The sequence below is a fragment of the Bombyx mori genome, chromosome 5 (genome assembly GCF_030269925.1).
Source record: "Bombyx mori chromosome 5, ASM3026992v2".
Classification (NCBI taxonomy): domain Eukaryota; kingdom Metazoa; phylum Arthropoda; class Insecta; order Lepidoptera; family Bombycidae; genus Bombyx; species Bombyx mori.
Genome location: NC_085111.1, coordinates 1,719,768 through 1,739,192, shown reverse-complemented (window position 1 = coordinate 1,739,192; position 19,425 = coordinate 1,719,768). Strand labels below are relative to the sequence as shown.

The 19,425-nt window shown below is 36.8% G+C and overlaps 2 protein-coding genes and 1 long non-coding RNA gene across 4 annotated transcripts in view; 2 read left to right on the top strand and 1 right to left on the bottom strand.

Annotated features, from left to right (window-relative positions):
- Positions 1 to 7,054: 7,054 nt before the first annotated feature.
- LOC101741911 (uncharacterized) lies at positions 7,055 to 7,620 on the bottom strand. Its single transcript, XR_209754.4, has 2 exons — positions 7,479 to 7,620; positions 7,055 to 7,362 (listed from the first exon to the last, which is right to left on the bottom strand). It is a non-coding gene; the product is annotated as an uncharacterized LOC101741911 (long non-coding RNA).
- LOC101744937 (rho GTPase-activating protein conundrum) overlaps positions 7,552 to 19,425 on the top strand; it is a 124,612-nt gene continuing 112,738 nt past the window's right edge. Inside the window, exon 1 of the mRNA XM_012690418.4 lies at positions 7,552 to 7,677. Coding sequence (XP_012545872.1) covers positions 7,648 to 7,677 — 30 coding nt within the window. The 5' untranslated portion in view covers positions 7,552 to 7,647. The remainder of the gene's footprint in view (positions 7,678 to 19,425) is intronic.
- LOC110385201 (uncharacterized) lies at positions 7,655 to 17,641 on the top strand. Of its 2 annotated transcripts, XM_062668532.1 has the most exons (5): positions 7,655 to 7,825; positions 15,800 to 15,972; positions 16,843 to 16,896; positions 17,220 to 17,291; positions 17,359 to 17,641. In XM_062668532.1, exons 2-5 carry the CDS (start codon positions 15,960 to 15,962, stop codon positions 17,568 to 17,570), a joined length of 351 nt encoding a protein of 116 aa, XP_062524516.1. In that variant the 5' UTR covers positions 7,655 to 7,825; positions 15,800 to 15,959; the 3' UTR covers positions 17,571 to 17,641. The 2 variants fall into 2 exon arrangements, with proteins under 2 accessions (XP_062524516.1, XP_062524517.1); XM_062668533.1 differs by lacking the exon at positions 17,220 to 17,291 and having other exon boundaries at positions 7,685 to 7,825; positions 17,359 to 17,638.

The following is a 19,425-nucleotide window of genomic DNA, read 5'->3' as shown; positions in this document are numbered from 1 at the left end:
ACAAAAAAATTGGTTAACATGAAAAATAGTTTGTATTCCTCACTTTTGTGTTTCTAAATGTTGAGTGGAAAAATAAAAAAAAAAGAGTTGAGAATTTTAATGTTTTCAGTATTTCATTCCTTCTGAAATCTTCGAAGTTCGAATATTTTTCAGTTTTCGTGTTCACACAAGTCGTTTAGAAATTAATTATAATCAAGTCGAGTAGGAACTTATGAAAATTCACTCCCTATGAATTCGACGAAACCTTGATCGATACAAAGATTTAACTGTAGGTAACATAGTTTCAGTAACTAGTGTTATATTTCTTATTACCGATTACCCTACATGAAGAAAAATGTGTCGAAACGTTGGAAGAAACATAAAACAAGCCTTCCCTGATTATTTATCTATGATTTACTGATTTTGAAATTGTTTGGTGTCGTTGGCGGATGACGTTTCGCGAAATTTAACCGTCTAAAAACATTAAACTGTCATTTTACTTTAGTTCTTTCTCTCGAATATATTATTAAGTGTATAATCTATGGTTCTTTCTCATAATCCTTTTAAGAGATTTATTCACATAAAACCGAAAGGTGTACTTACGAAGATACTTGTAATATTCATTGTATAATTTAAAAATATTATAAATGGTTAACATTCACGAGCCAATCTTATTCAGGGCATTGACCTTGTCACATGTGAGGTCCATCAATCGGTTATCGAGATACGAAACTCGATTGCACCTGCGGAGAAAGTGATTCCCTGCGGTCGTGTGCCGATCACTATCATTTATTACCATTATGATTATTTTTTATGTTTTCGGTCAATATAATCACCAACTTCCTGTTTTGTTGTGGACTGCGTATGGCTGCTGTACGAGTAAGCAGTTTTGTTGTTATATCGAATACATCAGCGGACGAGATCACGGCTCGCCTGACGTTAAACGAGCAACACAGCCCATGATATTGTAATGCGAACGTCACTACGAACCTTGAGAGATGTAGCTGAAGTGTTTAGCGTATTACGGTTGTCTCGAAATGGAAGAAACGACTGCTACAGGGACCATTTAATATCGGTAGGATCTGCAACCCTTTTTTTTTGTTTTTTTTTTTTGTTGCGTAGGTGAAGATGGATGGACGAGCTCACGGCCCACTTACTGTTAAGTGGTTACCGGAGCCCATAGACATGTACAACGAAAATGCCGTCACCTATCTTGAGCTATGAGTTTTAAGGTCTCAGTATAGTTATAACAGCTGCCCCATCCTTCAAACTGAAAAGCATTACTGCTTCACGGCAGAAATAGGCATAATGGTGGTATCTACCCGTGCGGACTCAAGACGTCCGACGACCATCAGTAATTACGCAAATTCTAATTTTGCGGGTTTGATTATACGCGATGTCATTCCTTCACCGTGGACGTCAATCGTGAGCATTTGTTGAGTACGTATTTCATTAGAAAAATTGGTACCCGCCTGCGGGATTCGAACTCCGTTGCATCGCTCAACACGAATGCACCGGGCGTCTTATCCTTTAGGCCATGACGACTTCGCTTGTCAATGTGAAATAACATAATAAACTATTTTAAATTTGAGATGGAATATTTTAGGTTGATGAAGAAGTCTCAAGCAGAAGAGCATCGCCCTTACGTACCGTTTTAAATTACTCGTAGGATCGGTACTACAAAAAACAGGCTTTAGACTTTCTTAGAATTATGCAATCAATGTCACTTAATAAAGTTTTCACTTTAACAAACAGGCAAAATAAAGTATAAACATCAACGATTATATTTCCGGTACTTTATAATGTGATTAGATCCATGGTGAGCACACTCGGTGTAATTTAGTTTGATAGCTGAATGTTTATGGAGCGAGAGAGTACGGTACGGCACGGAGTGGCTTCCGACACTCCTCGATATGGGAAGTGGCTTTAGTACACGGAAACAGGCGCACGTCTGCCTTCCGTTCATTCACGTACAAATTATGGATGTGGCATACGCGGCTACTTGTTAAACAGGAGTGAGAGAGAGAGTATTCTTTATTGTACACCAAATAAAAAAAAAAAGCAATGCGAAACATTAAATACAAAAAAAGTTCAATTTGTGGACAAGAATCATTTGGAAACGAATTACGGAGCGTAATAAAAAAATAAAATAAAAAAAACAAGATCTAGAGGTGTAGGTATACAATGAATTGACTTTACGATTTAAATTTTTATTAAGAATATTTTTCGAATAACATTGACTTTTTCAATATATCATTTATCTCCATATAAATTAAATAAAGCTCCATATACTTTTTATTTATAATTTACGTTAAGCAGCGGCTTGGCTCTGCCCCGGGCATTGCTTACGTCCATTAGCGACTCACCATCAATCAAATGGGCCGTATGCTCGTTTGCCTACTAAGATCAATAAAAAAAAATCTAAACTTCGGCCATGTCTAAAATGTGTTTACGTCGGGAATTTCCAATTTTTTTTTAAAAAGCTTAGACTGTTTATCGCGCTCAAGGCATACAACGCGAATGCCACCTTCAGACACGAGGTCTGGTTAGGTTTTAATTGTTTATGTCACATCCAACATTTTATTAATTCATTCGTTACGAGTGCAACTAAAACACAAGGTCGCTCTTTGGCAGCCATTGTTCACAGTTAACCGCTTACTAATTGATTTATCTTTTGAATATTTGATGTAGGTTCACAAACCGGTACTCAGCCCGCGTCCGTCGTGACGAGGGAGTTGATTGACGAACGATAGTTGTTACCAATGACAATTCGCTAATCGGGTCCAGTTCTAATTGTTTTTCTTCTTCTTCATCGCTCCCTCATTACTGAGGATCGTGACTCCGTTTCAGCTTGTCGACTGCCAGCCTCCATTGGTTCCGGTCAGTTGCATGGTGTAGTGCAGCGATAAGTGGTCCGTTGGTTTGCTCGGAGATCTGGTCAGACCAACGTTTGGGGCTACGGCCTTTAGGACGTTTTCCTTCACGTTTCCAGTGACCATCAGACGTTCCAAGCTTTCTACACCTTTGCGGGTAACGTGGCCAAAGTAGCGCATTTTGCGTTGCAGACAGGTGGTAAATAGGCGTTGAGCGTTCTCCATTTTAAGCTGTTGTAGGACAGAGATGTTCTAATTATACTCGGGCACAAATACATAATTATGTAGGCAGCGGCTTAACTCTGTCATTGTCATTGCTGATGTTCATAAGTAAAATAAAATAAAAATAAAATAAAACAAAGCGACGCTGTCAACTCAATATCAGGTGATCACGTCCCGTCGATCCATCTATAGCAATGAAAATAAGGATCGTTATCCTTTGGTTTTTTTTCTTCTTATAAAATGTTTAAACATTGTCGTCAGTGTCAGTGCGTGGCCTAAAGGATAAGACGTCGCTAGATACGAATGCACCGGTGTTCGAATCCCGCAGGTGGGTACCAATTTTTCTGATGAAATACGTACCTAGCAAATATTTACGATTGACTTCCACGGTCAAGGAATAACATCGTGTAATAAAAATTATAATTTGTAACCCGTAAAATTATAATTTGCGTAATTACTGGTGGTAGGACCTCGCGTGAGTCCGCACGGGTAGGTACCACCGCCCTGCCTGTTTCTGCCGTGAAGCAGTAATGCTTTTCGGTTTGAAGGTTGGAGCAGCCGTTGTAACTATACTGAGACCTTAAAACTCATATCTCAAGGTGAGTGGCGACATTTAGGTTGTAGATGTCTATGGGTTCCAGTAACCACTTAAAACCAGGTGGGCTGTGAGCTCATCCACTAACATAGGCAATAAAAAAGAAGAAAAAAATGTAGTTATGGCCTTCGGAAGCATTAAATCCATCTGCTGGTGTGTTTTCGTTGCACATACACATCAGCTTAATAATAAATAACTGGAAACAAATCACGCACGCCAAGCCGGCCCTAAATTAGGATTCCCTGTATTAGACTGTAGAGACTGGCACATATATACATTTAAATACATACATATATAGTTTTTTTTTATGATTGAAATATTACTGATGGCCCAGAGACCTTTCCAGTTTCAGTAGGACAGGTGGGCGAGCAAGGGCTCAGCCAAGAGGGGTGGGATTTGCTAACATCTGCCCGAGCGCCTCCGAAGGAAACCTAACAACTCAAGAGCAACTGCTTCGCGAATGAATCTACTACCGGATCGGAATCGCGACCCGCTGAGAAGAACCGGCGGGTAACTCAGCGGGCTGATGCATGGGTTAGGTTGCACGTCGACCTCTTTGTCGAGTTCGACGAGTACGGTTACCGGGATCCCTAAGCCTGCTTCTAGTGTTAGATCTAAAGACGTCTATGTAGATAATAAACAACGACGACGACCAAACAAATCTGCTCATCACACGAATGTTTGCCCGATGCGGGAATCGAACCCACGACCCTCGGCGCAACAGTCAGGAGCACCAACTACTGCAACACCGAGTCAGTTTCTATTCAAACCTCGTTTTCCATTAGAAATTAGTTACGAAAAAAACAAGACGAATGCAAAGTTAAACCGGAAATGTAATAAATTAATATTCAATACTTAATGTTTATAACCACAAGTTTGCCCGTTACGCTTCCAAGTTAAGTCTTCAGTCTTCACTCTGTCAACCGATCGTGATGAAATTTATCATATACATACGTTTTTAGGGATACAAAAAGTTACATAGAGTCCTTTTCACACAGGACAAAAGGACCGCTTGCAAAGGATCGATCGATTTTTTTATACATTAACGCGAATGAAGACTCGAGTAAGAGCTGTTTAGTTTGTAAGTACGCAAGCTTAAGCTATATTTATATAGTATATTTGTGGTAATCGAGGAATTTTACAAATATCTTAGATTAAGCATTACATCGTAGAAAGTTCTCGTGCTCAATAATGCGATCCGTTAAGCCTACTAGACTCTCCAGTTTAACTTGCTAATGGGATGGATTTGGGGGGTAGTAATGGGGGTCACTTATTTGATTAAATAAACTCTTGACAAGTATATATATACATGCGTTAAGATGATTTACGGGTTTTCATATTTTAATTAAATCCAATTCTGATTTTGAAAGTCAGAGCTCCTAGGGAGTATTAAAATCAGGATAATGGTCATGAAATTGTAAGATCAAATTACGACCTGGAAAAAGATTATACCAAGCTTTACTTATAGTCAGACGTAGATTAGAAAAAACTAAAAAATAAAAATAAAGCCTGGCGAATTTTGCTAACCCTGGCCGTAGCAAGGGCGATGCTTCGATGAAGCTACCAACGGATCGGAATCGTGACCCACTGAGAAGATCCGATGGGAAATTCCGTGGGCTGGACACGATCCTTTTCTGTCTTTTATGGTAAGTTACACGTCCATAAAAATGTCAAGAATAATAATTAAACACCCAACAATAGTATCTATATTAGAAAATCGTTAATCGTTTATTGGCGTCCATGCGTTCCAATACAATTTTTTTCCCACCTTTGCTGATAGCCTTGAGAGGCTATTTCAGCTTCGCCCTAACATGTAGGTGAGCTCACGGGGCTCAAACCGGAGTGTTGCTAACACTGGCCCTAGCAAGAGCAGTGCTTCGCAGAATCTACCACCGGATCGGAAACGCGACCCACTGAGAAGATCCGGCAAAAACTCAGTGGGCTGTATCTATGGGTTAATTCGCTCGTCGAGCCCTTCGTCGTCCAATACAAAAATGTTAAGCTTGTTTATCATAGTGTAATATTCAAGTCGAGTTCGTCGGTTACATGCAATCGCGTCCGAATCCGGCTCCATCATTAATATTTGTAATTCATCGAGTGTCCACAGGGATTAGAATACCACTTTAAGACTTGCACTAAAACTGTGTCAATTGAGCAGCATTGTAATACATCCTTTGCACTAGACTTTCCTATGAGGCTTGGTGAATAAAATTAAATATTTAAAGTCGTCGTGGCTTAAATAGTAAAACGCCTGATGTTATCGAAAGACGCGGTTATATCTTGGTTCATCATCGCTAAACTCAAGTGGTTGCCAATTCACCTTCGCCGTAATACTTCTTTATTTACTATATTTTAGTCTCAGAATACAGTGTAATCTGTATTCTGAGATTTTAGTGTGCAATAACGTATGTTCTCTCTCTCTTAGACTTAGAACTCGGGTCTAAGGTGGGTGGCCGCATTAACGTGTTTGATGTCTATGGGCTCCGTGACAATTTAACACTAGGTGGGCACGTCCATCCATCGTAGCAATAATAAAAAAACAACAGAAACTAGAAATGATATACCAATCAACGATTAGTAGGCATCATTTTGTATATCATTGGTATATCAACGAATACAATTTGAACGAAGATTTCTATGTTACTAATACATTCAACTGTTCCGCTTATGTATTCCCATAATTCCGTTATTTATTTATTTATTTATTCGAAACTGTATACCAACATTAATAAGCGATCTTTGCGTAATGTTGGTACCGAGATCCTTAAGGCGGCTCGCTTTGAGATAAAATCAAAGCATAGCGGTAACCGGCTGAAGTTGTTAGCGGTTACATTGATTAACTGGTATTTCTCAGTAATTGAACGATCTTGTTAAGCTGTTTTCGAGCCATGTTACGATAAACAATATGGTTTTATTAATAGTCAAATAAATGTGATTATAACAATAATTTTCACGGATCTCTCATCATGGGGTTTTGGAACACACGTAATGATCGGGTATTCATAAAAAGTGAAAATCGCGGTAAGAACTTATATACATATAGTGTATAAAGTGTAGTGTATAGATTAAGATTCAACGATTCTTTATAAGTATAATAATTATCTCAGCAGGCAGCAGCGTCAGCACACTCATCGAAGGTTATGATTTTCATCGAAATGCAAGTTAACCCACAGACAGTCCAGACACTGAGTTTCTCTCCGAATTCTCTCAGTGGATCGTGGTTCTGATTTGGGGTAGATTCAGCGAAGCGCTGCTCTTCTTACTAGGGCTGATGTTATCATAGTGTCAGGCTGAGACCCGTAAGCTCGCCTACATACCCGATGAAGTCAGGATATCCCCTCGAGGCTATTAGGCAGTGGGTAGGAAAAAAGAAAAAATTCTGCCATACTTGTTTGTTGGTTTATTTATTTTTTGTAAAATGGAAACAGAGAAAGCTTTATTGTACACCAAAACACAATTAACATTCAAAATCAGTCAACAGGCAGGTACCTATAATTGTACAATGGGCGTTCTTATAGCTAAAAGCGATCTCTTTCGTTTTATCCACAAAAATTCTGAAAACTGAGTATTGGCTAAATTGAATGGAACGTAATTTTATAACAAATACAATGCTTTTTCATTATTACAATAATATGTGTAATTACGATAAACTTGAATCTAATTGACTTGATTGCATAGGGCGTCGACCTGAAACTTAAAATAAAAACGAACAAGTTGCAAAATAAAATACAAGAATACGTGTATTTTAAAAGTATCACCTTATTTTGCTTATAAAAATAACATTGTAAATAATACAAGTAGGTACTTACTTGGTTCACACTGCGCCATCTCGAATACATTATCTTCTTTATCAATGGAGGTACGTTTCATCTCGAATGTTTATCTGTTTTTATTTAGTTTATTGTTTGTGTCAGTTGGAAAATTGTCACTTTTAAATAATATAGTTGTGCGATTTGTTGTTTTTGTTGTGTTTTTCAAATGTTGCAGTGTGAAATCGATTCTTATAAGGTATCAATCAAATAACGTATTTTGAATGTTGTTTTTGTTTGTCTTTTTGAAAGTTGTGACTTATGTGTGTGGTCTGACTTTTAAAATAGAGGGCCTTCTTCTATCATATAATAGACAGGGCAACGATTACAGAAAACGAAGAAAGAAGGTAACGTAGTGCTGCCTATTTCTAACTGCATAGCACCACAATCCATGCAATTTACAGATTTACACTTGCATGTCAAGCCTCAGATTTATTTATGTATTCTGTTTTCTCTTTTATTTTGATGACATTGAAGCTTGTCAATGTCAAATAGATATCCTAGACATCAGAAGAGGAAATGGTGTTCAACTGATATTTGTTTTTATCATAGATTTTTTTTATGTCACTAGACTAAATCTAATGGCCTATAGTGACATATTATTGGAATTATAAAGCGAGTAATGGCTAAGCCTTTATTCGAGGATTTTTAATTATGCCTAATAATTTATCTTATTGATATTTTGTACTTGAGACGTTAATATTATGTCGACGCTAGTAGACAGCGGCACTGAAGCTTCAGTTGACCATGGGCTTCGGTGACCGTTTAAAAGCAGGTGACTCGTGTCTTCGCGTCTCTCATTCGGGAACAATAAAAGAGGTTAACGATAAAGGTAGAAGTTTAGTGACTTATCCCTACTCGCAGCTTTCAACAGGCAAAAACTTACATGCATACACCCAATGTTGTTTGTGGACATCCTTAAAGGTCAAAGGTATTTTACATAACAAGCATTAGAGGACAATAATATATGTTTTATGGTAAATCTGCTATTGACATGAATAACAGAACGTGTAAATAATCTCAGTTCACTATTTTAACTTGAAAACCGGTTTCGTCAGATTTATGGCGTGTCTTTCATCTTTGCAATAATTTAACATCCATTTGTATTTGAATTATAACGTTACTAGGGACCCGCCCTCGCTTCGCTTCGGAAAATCTAATTTATTATTGATTTCTCCACTATTTAATGGATGTTATTATACATATAAACCTTCATCTTCAATCACTCTATCTATTAAAAAAAAACCGCATTAAATCCTGTTGCGTAGTTTTAAAGATTTAAGCATACATAGGGATATAGGGACAGAGAAAACGACTTTAATCTTCAATTTTAAATAATTATCCGCTATAAACTATGCTGATATAGAAACTTCATTGGATTTTTTGGAAATTCGAGGAGTTTCACGTCTTTATTCCACTTGTGCACTTTCTTACTCACACATTATATGGTAAACATTCGCAATTACAACGAAATCTAAAGAAACACTTGTAATCGATAATTATGGTCAATCTCACTTCAGATATTCCATTCGATATGTTATTTTTGTTCTTTATTTCTTGTCTCGAAATCCCTAATACCAGGGTTGTGAGTTTTTCAGTTCATCTCTATTTACCAAACATGGTTAGTGGTAACTGTTCACCAACAGGCTATTGTCAGCTCGCCACAATATTATCTTAATCTTAATCAATATAATATTATCACAATATTATATATAGTATTATCGATCACAATTACAAAATACACAAATCGAAACTTGCTCTTGGCAACTCTAGTAGTGACGCATCTCTAATATAGAAGATGCGTGTCTATGCATTATTATAGTCTATGGTCCGTGTCCTAGTAAGGTAAACACGTGTGGTCTCCTACAAGGTTGGGTCCTATAATAATATACAATGAGCAATGGAATTTTGTTTGTTTTGGTCTCAATTTACCCACCTGTTTATTCATAATTTGTTTATTCACAATGAACTTTGTTGTTGTAATTAACTTAGTTTTTATTTAATTTCATATAGCGTGTAAACGATTCTTTAGGTTATTCTATGTAAATTAAAAAAATTGTACCTTTTGAAGACTCACCCCTAGTAAAAATTATTTAAATTTGATTATTTATTGGTGTCGTCACGTGGTGGAGTCAAGCAAGAGGTCATTTTTACTTTAAGCCAAAATTGTTTTTTTTTAATCGAATAATTTGGCGGACAACCACAGACAATCATAGACAGGCCAAGACCTTCGTTCTTAAAACAAAAAATAAATTGAACAGTATTGCATCAACACAATTGTTAGAAGTTAAAATGTGATGCTCTGATTAAAATGAAAAATGGTATATTACTGCACTGTATATTTCTCGTTTGAGTGTGGAGATGGTTTATTTTTTTTATTCTTGTGAAACTGTTCTGATTCTTAGTTTCTTACGTATACTTCCTCTTTTAATTCTGATTAACTCGTACGTGGCGTACGTGAACTGTGTGTTCATGAATGTTCACAGTTGGCTGCCGGAACAATGTATTTACATAATTTGAACATTAACGCGTCGCCAAAAAAGATAATGAATTTTTTTGTTTGATATTTTTTAATCGTAAAATACAGCTTTATTTCTAAGAATATTGCAGCAAAGGACGGTGTTTAGGTGAGCAAGAGCATCAAGTGCGTTCGAGTTGATTGTCAGTCTGTTCGTGAAAATTTATTAAAATATTGATCAATATACGCCGCATATAGAAATATGCGTATTGTTATGGAATTATAAAATTAAAATAATATAAATTAGGATAAAAATTGAAAGCGTATATTTTTAACGTGTCACGCATTGCTGAGTTTACGCGGTAAAAAAAAACCACAGACTATTCAGGCGCCTGAACACGTATTGACTAAGTAAAGGCCAATAGCAAAATTAAAAATTAAATTATCATGACTATTATTACTTACTACAGTAATCTTATTATTATTATGAGGTACTCGTTTCAACTAATTTTGTCGAAAAAGGGTAATACAACAAAAAAAAAAGTGAAAATAAATACATTTTGAAATTTTAACGGAATATATCTAGTATATATAATAATATATAACGAATAATTTTAAAGCAAATTTTTTGGTACCTTTTTTCATGCTAATCTTTATGCAATCACATCTCGACGATCATTTAATTTAGTAATTATACGTTAATTTGCGAAAATTTCATGAGCAATTTCGGTCCTTTTTTTCCTACCTGTGCTGATAGCCTTGAGAGGCTATATCAGCTTCTCTTTGACGTGTACGGGGCTCAAACCAGGTGTGTTGCTAACACTGGCCCTAGCAAGAGCAGTGCTTCGCAGAGTCTACCACCGGATCGGAAACTCGACCCACTGAGAAGATCCAGTGAGAAACTCAGTGGGCTGTGTCTGTGGGTTAATTTACTCGCCGAACCCTTCGTCAAACACAAGCGACGGGTTCGGCGAGAACGATGACCGGTATTTGAGGTACCTATGTACCTTTCGGTCCTGTTCGCAGATACATATATTACAGGGAACACCTACCAGTAATCTATACTTTCTCACCAGTCTCCTTAAGTTCTACCATCTAGCAGAGTGTGTGGTTAACTTAAAATGTATTTGGAATATCTTTTTCTCTATTCTTTTTGCAAAAGTAACGGTAAGGAACTAGATTAGGGCAGCCGTTATTCCGATAAAAAATGGAGACTTCCACTTTATTTATATAAAATCTATGGGCTCATAAGGTCTCATAACTCGTAAACTCAGTAGGTCATAACTTCTAACTTAAGGAAGGCCGCGAACCTCTCTAAATATTGAAAAAATATAAATAGACCGACATAATAAATTGCGAAAACTACCTTCCTTTTGAACAAATTTGAATAGATTTTATATAGTCACTAATAAAACTCAACCTTTTAACCAGCTTTTAACACAATAAATTCCATTTAGGTACTTTAATATTATTTATCGAACAAAACAAGCTGATTAACATTCAGAGTGTTATCTCTGGGATAAGGTTGTCAATCTTCGAACATGTTTTACAACTCAGCTAACGAATCACGTCGTGTAAATATTCCTTTGATTTACATATGTATTTAACGCTTGTCTTACGTCATTGAAAGACAATGATTGCTCGCTCTGGAATTCCAAGATAATGCGCATTAGTTTGGAGTACAATAACATGTTTTAATGAATGAAAATGGGAAAAATCAAACCCGGAAAATTATAATTTGCGTAATTACTGGTGGTAGGACCTCTTGTGAGTCCGCACGGGTAGGTACCGCCACCCCGCCTATTTCTGCCGTGAAGCAGTAATGCGTTTCTGTTTGAAGGGCGGGGCAGCCGTTGTAATTATACTGAGAACTTAAAACTTATATCTCAAGGTGGGTGGCGCATTTACGTTGTAGATGTCTATGGGCTCCAGTAACCACTTAACACCAGATGGGCTGTGAGCTAGTCCACCCATCTAAGCAATAAAAAAAAATGTAGTAGTATAATTAATATCCCTGCACAGATTATATATTTCACTGTCATTGTTGACCTGGCGAACTAGATACTACTACCTCTTTACAATCAGTAATCATTTTGGGCACTTTAAGTTATAAGTAGTAGTACAGTTTATGTTTGCGTGCCGCTCTATGTGTTGTTAATTAAAAAATCCCGTATAAATGATTCCGTTAAATAAGTACCTACGTTCGATTCGTATTCGCCGCCGTGACGTCGTTAGTGGTTATTTGTACTGTTTTATTTACTGTGTGCTCAGTGCGAGTTTTGAAACGTTCTTGATAGTTTAAAAGTTAACTCAAAGGACAATGCCCAAAAGTGGGCCAACTTTATGTCAAAACTATTTGTACTTGAAAAACTATGCCTTATTTTTTCACGTTGTTTAGTTTATGTATCAACATTTCTTTCAACCTGGCATTGTTTTCCAAAAAAATAAATTACTTAATTGATAACATCCCAAAACTATCCATGCCATAGTTTTTAAATTCGCCAATAGGCAAAGGGCTTAGCCCATACAGCCTTACAGCAAACCTATATGCTGTCAAACGAAAGAGTTGTTTGTGACTTGAACAACAAATTAAAAAAAAAAGCTAATGCTTATAATTCACAGGCTTCTTAGTTTATTTTTGTTCAATTCAATATTTATTGTAATTATAATTATTACTTAAAACCATGAATTATTTAATATTTTTAGATATTAATGATTCCATTAGTAAAAATATCAATGGCCTACCATTACTCTATTCTTATTGTATATGATCAGAGAGTTTTGGCAGCAACCCGAGTGAAGCGTCACTTGAATTTTTATTTTAATGTTTTTTTAATAGTTTATTTATTATTTGTATTTGTAATATTGTGTATAAAAGGTCTGCGTAAGCTTATGCTCAGTCAATGTGGTATTCGTCGAGTTGACGTCAAAACTCCCAAAAAGCAATAAAAAGAGATACACCGGCTTTTTATTGACATAAAAAATATATAACTTCGACAGACTAGGCTGTATAGGCTACGTTCTTTGCCTGCTTATTGGTGAATTTAAAAACAACAACAATATCGTTGCCGGCTTCCGGATTTTCATTTCATTTTATTATTATTATGAGGATATAATAATAATAAAATGTACGTAAGGGCTTATTTTTAGAAACATTAACCACAATTAACTTATTTAATACTGTAAATAATTATGAGAGCGATTACTGATTTCGAAGAAAACAATTAACAACTTAATTTTAGCTGCAGAAAAATCAGATTTATCTTAAACCTGGGTGAGAATATAAAAATCGTTTTCTGAATATGAAACGATATTTGTTTGTCTATCAAATTAAGTTAAAACCATCATGACAGGACAACTTTTTTTAGGGGCCCAAACGCCCATAGAAAATGGGCATTGTCCTTTATAAGGAGTTGGAACAACGCCCCTAGCGGCAAACGTAGGCAAACACTGATTGTGAGTCCGCACGGGTTGGTACCACCGTTCCGGCAATGCGTCATGATAATCGCCTTATCGTTGCCGCCGCTGACTACTCCCCAAATTTAGATCACGCAGGAGCCAGTCACCGTCGACGCCCTAGACACGTCCTTTTTTTGTTTTTTTTTTTATTGCTTAGATGGGTGGACGAGCTCAAAGCCCACCTGATGTTAAGTGGTTACTGGAGTCCATAGACATCCACAACGTAAATGCGCCACCCACCTTGAGATACAAGTTCTAAGGTGGGTGTAACAGTAGGAGTAGAGACCCCGGTAACCGTACTCATCGAACTTGGCAAAGAGTTCGACGTTGCAACCTCAGCTGAATATCAGCCCGTTGAATTTCTCATTGGATCTTCTCAGCAGGTCGCGATTCCGATCCGGTAGTAGATTCATTCGCGAAGCAGCTACTCTTGAGTTGTTAGGGCTCCCGAGGCGCTCGGGCAGCTGTTAGCAAATCCCACTCCTCCTGGCTGAGCCTTTGTTCGCCCACCTGTCATGATGAAACTGGAAAGACCTCCAGGCCAACAGTAACCCTTCAATCATTAAAAAAAACACCATTCTATCTGTTTCTGCCGCAAACCAGTCACGTGGCCCGGTTTGAGGGTCCTACAGCCAGGTTTCAATTCAATTGGTTAGGCTCATGTCTCAGGGTGAGCTCTTGTAACCACTTAACATCAGGTGGGAAGTGAGCTGGTCCATCCAAGTTAGAGTCTATCTTCAATAATTTTAAGTATCTAAGAAAGGAAAACGAGGTAACACTAAAATACTAAATATATTATGATATTAAATCGGCAGAGCTGTTTCTGAGATTAGCGTGCACAAACGCACAAACAAACAGATAAACAGGCAAAAATTCTAAAAATCACTTTTTTGGGTTCTATTGCGTTCATAAAGCCCCCTATAACAGTTTTCCTGAGATATCTTCCATGTACAGACAGCGACCTGTTACGATTTTATTATATGTATTGATATCAGAACAACTGTTCCCACTGTGCACTGTTTTAACTTCTGTTAGTTATTATATTTAACGGCCGTCTGGTGTAGTGGTAAGTGACATAGTCACTACATGAGGGGGTCACGGGCTCGAATCCCGCCAAGGGAAGATATTTGTATGATAAATATAAATGTCTTTTCCAGGGTTATGGATGTATATTAAATATATGTATGTGTATAATAAAAATCTTACATTTATTTCCGTTATCTGGTACCTGTAACAGAAGTTCTTTACGAACTTATCACGGGACCAGTTAACGTGGCGTGATTGTTAGTAAATATTTATTTATTTATTATTTATATTACTTATTATGTACAAACGAAGAGTAAGTAAATAAACCACTGCCTCCGATGAGAATACTGACCTGTACTGCGTGGTATAATAGTCATACTTACCAGTCGACAAACGAAACGATCAAACATCCACTTAGATCAAAGATTTCCCTTTTGTAAATCATCAATCATTGTACAACTAAATTGCTCTAGTCTCAGTGAAATCTAGATAGCTGACGGGTAAATTGAGCTAGCACGCATGTCATTACCGACATGGAAAACGTCGTAATTGTAAGCGGTCGTTTAAATAGTGACCTACTTTTATTTTAATAAGCCCATCTGCGGTAGATAAATCATCATAATAAATTTTTATCATCGCACCTCCCGCCATCGGAGCAGAGTTCATCCATATTATCTGGAACCGCTGCGTTCATAGACAGTGCGTTTCCAAATATCTTTTTTGCCACGTACCATCCGGCTTTGGAATGAACTCCCCTCCACGGTATTTTCCGAGCGTTATGACATGACCTTCTTCAAACAAGGCTTGCGGAGAGTACCTACTTAATGGTAGGCAGCGGCTTGGCTCTGCCCCTGGCATTGCTGACGTCCATGAGCGACGGTGACCACTTAACATCAGGTGGGCCGTATGCTCGTCTGCCTACGAAGGCAATAAATAAATAAAAAACAAATAAAGATAATCGGAATATGCTTAAATTGATATTTTGTGCCCACATGGATCAGTGCTAGCATTCAGCCTGTTTATTCCACTAAACAGTGTTTTAAAGCATAGAATCGTTTATATATTATACAATGGATAATTTTATATCAAACCTTAAATTGAGTAGCGACATTCAGAAATTCTTTGTTTTTACTTAATAAAGTAATTTGAGTTATTATGTTCGCCAGTGCCCATTTTTGCACGCATAGCTTAGCCATTAACAACGTCAATAATAATGTTAAGAGCATGAGTAATGAGTGTTTTTATTGTACGTCTAAGCTAATAAAAAATAAGTAAAATAAGTAAGTCGCAAGTGAGGTTATGTGAACTTGAATTATTGTTATTCTAAAATTTGTATTTGTGTAGTCAATGTATATAATGGTACGTTTTTCTATTTTAGCACATTAAAGCAGATCGTTGATCACGAAATTTTAATTTTTGCTACCGTCGCACCCGTCTTTAGTAGAAGAAGTTTGGCTGGGAGTAAGATCGTGGATTAGCTGGGGAGGGATATTGCAACCTAACAACATCTACGGTGCTGGTTCTGTCAAACCTGGTGAATGGTGGAAACAGGTGAGCCTCTCAAAATTTTAAGGTCTATTTGAAAATTTTAACTACAAATGGATGAAGTGTGGACTTATTCTAAATATGTAATTTGTCGTCTACAGTTTATTGACCAGAATTCATATCATAATCTTTCGTATCAATTAAAGCAGTATTCAGGTTAGCAAATCGAAGACGGAATGCTTTAAGTACCGCTTGGCATGGTACATTATTGGATATGCTGGTGGTTGCGATCTCTAAATATAATCCGCCTTAAATGATAAATGAAGTCTTATTAATTATTAAAAATTTAAATTATTAAAATTCTTATTATTAATAATTAGCTGTGACCCAAGTTCAAGTTCAAGGTAACGTGTCAGTGTTATTTCTTGTAGGAATGTGATATTTTTCGGGATAAAAGGTAGACTATGTCACTCACCTGAACTAATATTTTAAATGTAATTTTTTTTTTGGTTTTTTCGTTATTTCGTCATCTGCCTTGTTTCGAACTGAAATACAATGAATGAACAAAGATAAAAAAGTAGTGCGCGCGCCACTTGGTGCACGTGAAAGAAGTGAACACTTCTTTTGCGGTGTATCATGGTTTTCATCATTTTTCATCCTTAAATCAAATTTCTCTTGTAATAGGGAATGCTACGTATAAGAGAAATTACCTAGCTCGCTGAGTGGTTCGCGAGACGCGTTGTCTATTTTCTCACTCTCGCTTGTCCTAAATTGTATCTTTTTTCTCGAGCCGTAACGGACCTGTCGCGTGTTAAATTTTACTCTCAATACTTCAGTTCAAAAACACGCTTCCACATTTATAATATTAGTATGGATACGGAATTATTTATTCACTGTTCCCCATATTATTGCTTACCGTATTATTGCTATTTTCAGAGTGTTGGACAACTGATTGTTCAATATCCAAGCAGATGCCACAGGAAATACCAAGTATGATATCATCATTTTACTACTATACAGAAGGATAGACGTACTTTTGGTTCGGCTGATGGTGTGTGTGGATATCACTAGTGCCCGTGGATGTCACTACTTGAATGATAGTCGACATCTTAATTGCATTTCGTAATACTTTGTGTACCTTAATCACCGGGGCCTTAGACCACAAGGGCAAGGTCAAGGGCAAGTATCTGCTTATGCAAATATACAGTCAAACTGTACCCTAGCCATCACAGAATAGTAATTAGAAAAATAGCTAAGATCTGTAGTACTAAACGACAGATTATATTACAATAGATTTTAAATAATATTTGCAGGAATAACCAGATCTATTGAGCGACGTCGACTCTATAGCCGTCGCTTCAGAAACATGAGACCTAATCGTGCTAGTGAGTGTGCTATTTATTAAAGATTAGTTAATTATTTAGGACTCATAAAAATTGTATTTAATTTCAGTTCCGTCGGGAATCGGACCGGAATGGGTCATGGAATTAGAGAGGTGCAGGGTAGAATCTGAAGAAAAACTAGCTGATGCTGCTCTGATTATGGCGGAGGCGGCGCGCACGCAAGCCTTGGCAGCGAGTACTCAGGCTGACCTGATACGGAAGCTGGTAGAGCTGCTGGGGCGGTCTCTGGGGATGACACGAGAGCAACGGACAACAGAATAGGGATCCATACATTTTGTGTGTTGTATTTCATGAACTATAGCTATAAAATGTTTTAAAAAAATTCGCATGCTTTTGTTTTTTATTTGCTTTGCCGTATTTTTCATAGTTGTGTATTGATGATACCTAATTTACTGCCGGTGTAAACAATACCATTTAGAATTTCTAGCATAAAGCTATATACGAACATAATTTATTAACCAAGTTGTCATCGAACCATCGTTTTCGTCGAACCCATCGTTTGCGACGAAGGGCTCGGTGAGTAAATTAACCCACAGATACAGCCCACTTAGTTTCTCGCCGGATCTTCTCAGTGGGTCGCATTTCCGATCCGGTGGTATATTCTTTGAAGCACGGCTTTTGCTAGGGTTAGTCTTAGCAACGTCGTCAGGTTTGAGCCCCGTAAGCTCACCTACTTGTTAGGGTTACGCTGATATAGCCTTTCAAGGCTATTAGCTTAGGTAGGAGAAAAAAAAACAAGTAGTTACCGCTTATTATATAGTGTTTATTATTAATCACGGGGGCAAACGAAATCGAAGTTCATCTGATTGAGTTTAAATAATTCAATTGAACCTTCAATTCCTTTCCCCATTTTAGCCATTCCCTAATAAAGAGTAGGCTGAAATAGAAAATTACTGAAACTAAATTTACTATAGTATTACCACAGTCTTGTCATGAATATTGTTGGATCGTATTATGGCAATAAGCCTTGTAGCAATACTAGCTACTAATGTGATTTATCGGACTAATGAAGCTATTTCGATCAATCGTAGCTGATCAACATTTTTTATTATATAATTTTGAGTTATACAATTCTTACAGTAAGGCCCGTGCCTTGTGAATCCATGTGAAAAATATAATATCACACAAAATTCGCTTTCGTCGGGGAAATCAGATGTTGTATAATGCAGTGTTATGTGAGCGAACAGGGATCGAATGTTAAATGGAATTGCCTAACATATAATATTATATAACTTAAACAACGAGTGTTTGAATTCATTCAAGTGTTTATCAATTATTTTGAAGCGGAAATTAGTTTGTTTGTAGTACACAGAAACATTCATAACTTATAATAACAACTAGTGGCCCCGCAGTAGTCGAAATTATAAGTTTTTTAAACATTATTAAACATTATTATGGTTCTATTGTCAAACACTATTATAATTCGATTACGTAATCACAGTATTCACCAAAACAGCACTATAGATCAGTAATATTAAAGACAAATAATATTAATCTATTCTCAATTCGACCACAGACTTTAAACAATAATAAAAGTTTCCCAATTGACAGTAAACAAAGAGTATATTTTTATGTATGTGTTGTGTCAAATACAACGTAGTGTGTGTAATGCTTTTTTTATTGATTTAATGTGTTATTTAATGTGCATAATTAAAAAAAAATTATAGCATTCTGTACTTCTTGTCTATATTATCTATAAGTATAGGAAATTTCATACTCCTCCGTCCGGGCAATTTTCTTAAAAAGGGGTATAAAGTTTTTGCTTCGCGTATTAATATATAAATAATAATTATTGGGAAGAAATCACGAATGGTCATCCGGTCACAATTTAGGATTTCCTGTATTATAGGCACCAGAGATTGATAAATACACTAATGTAGGTATGTGATGCAAAACTTGGAATCCACAAGAGATCTTCGAAGTTGAATTAAAGGTTGTAATTAATTGTAAATAACGTTAGAACAGTCGTAAAGTGGGCATACAGCCAACGTACTGGACCAATGACCCGGTCAAATTGGCTGGTAGGGGCTGGATGCGAAAGGCAAGAGACCGAAAAGAATGGAGTGCATTCGAAAAGACCTACTCACAGCATTGAGTGGACGCGGGTTGAAGAAGT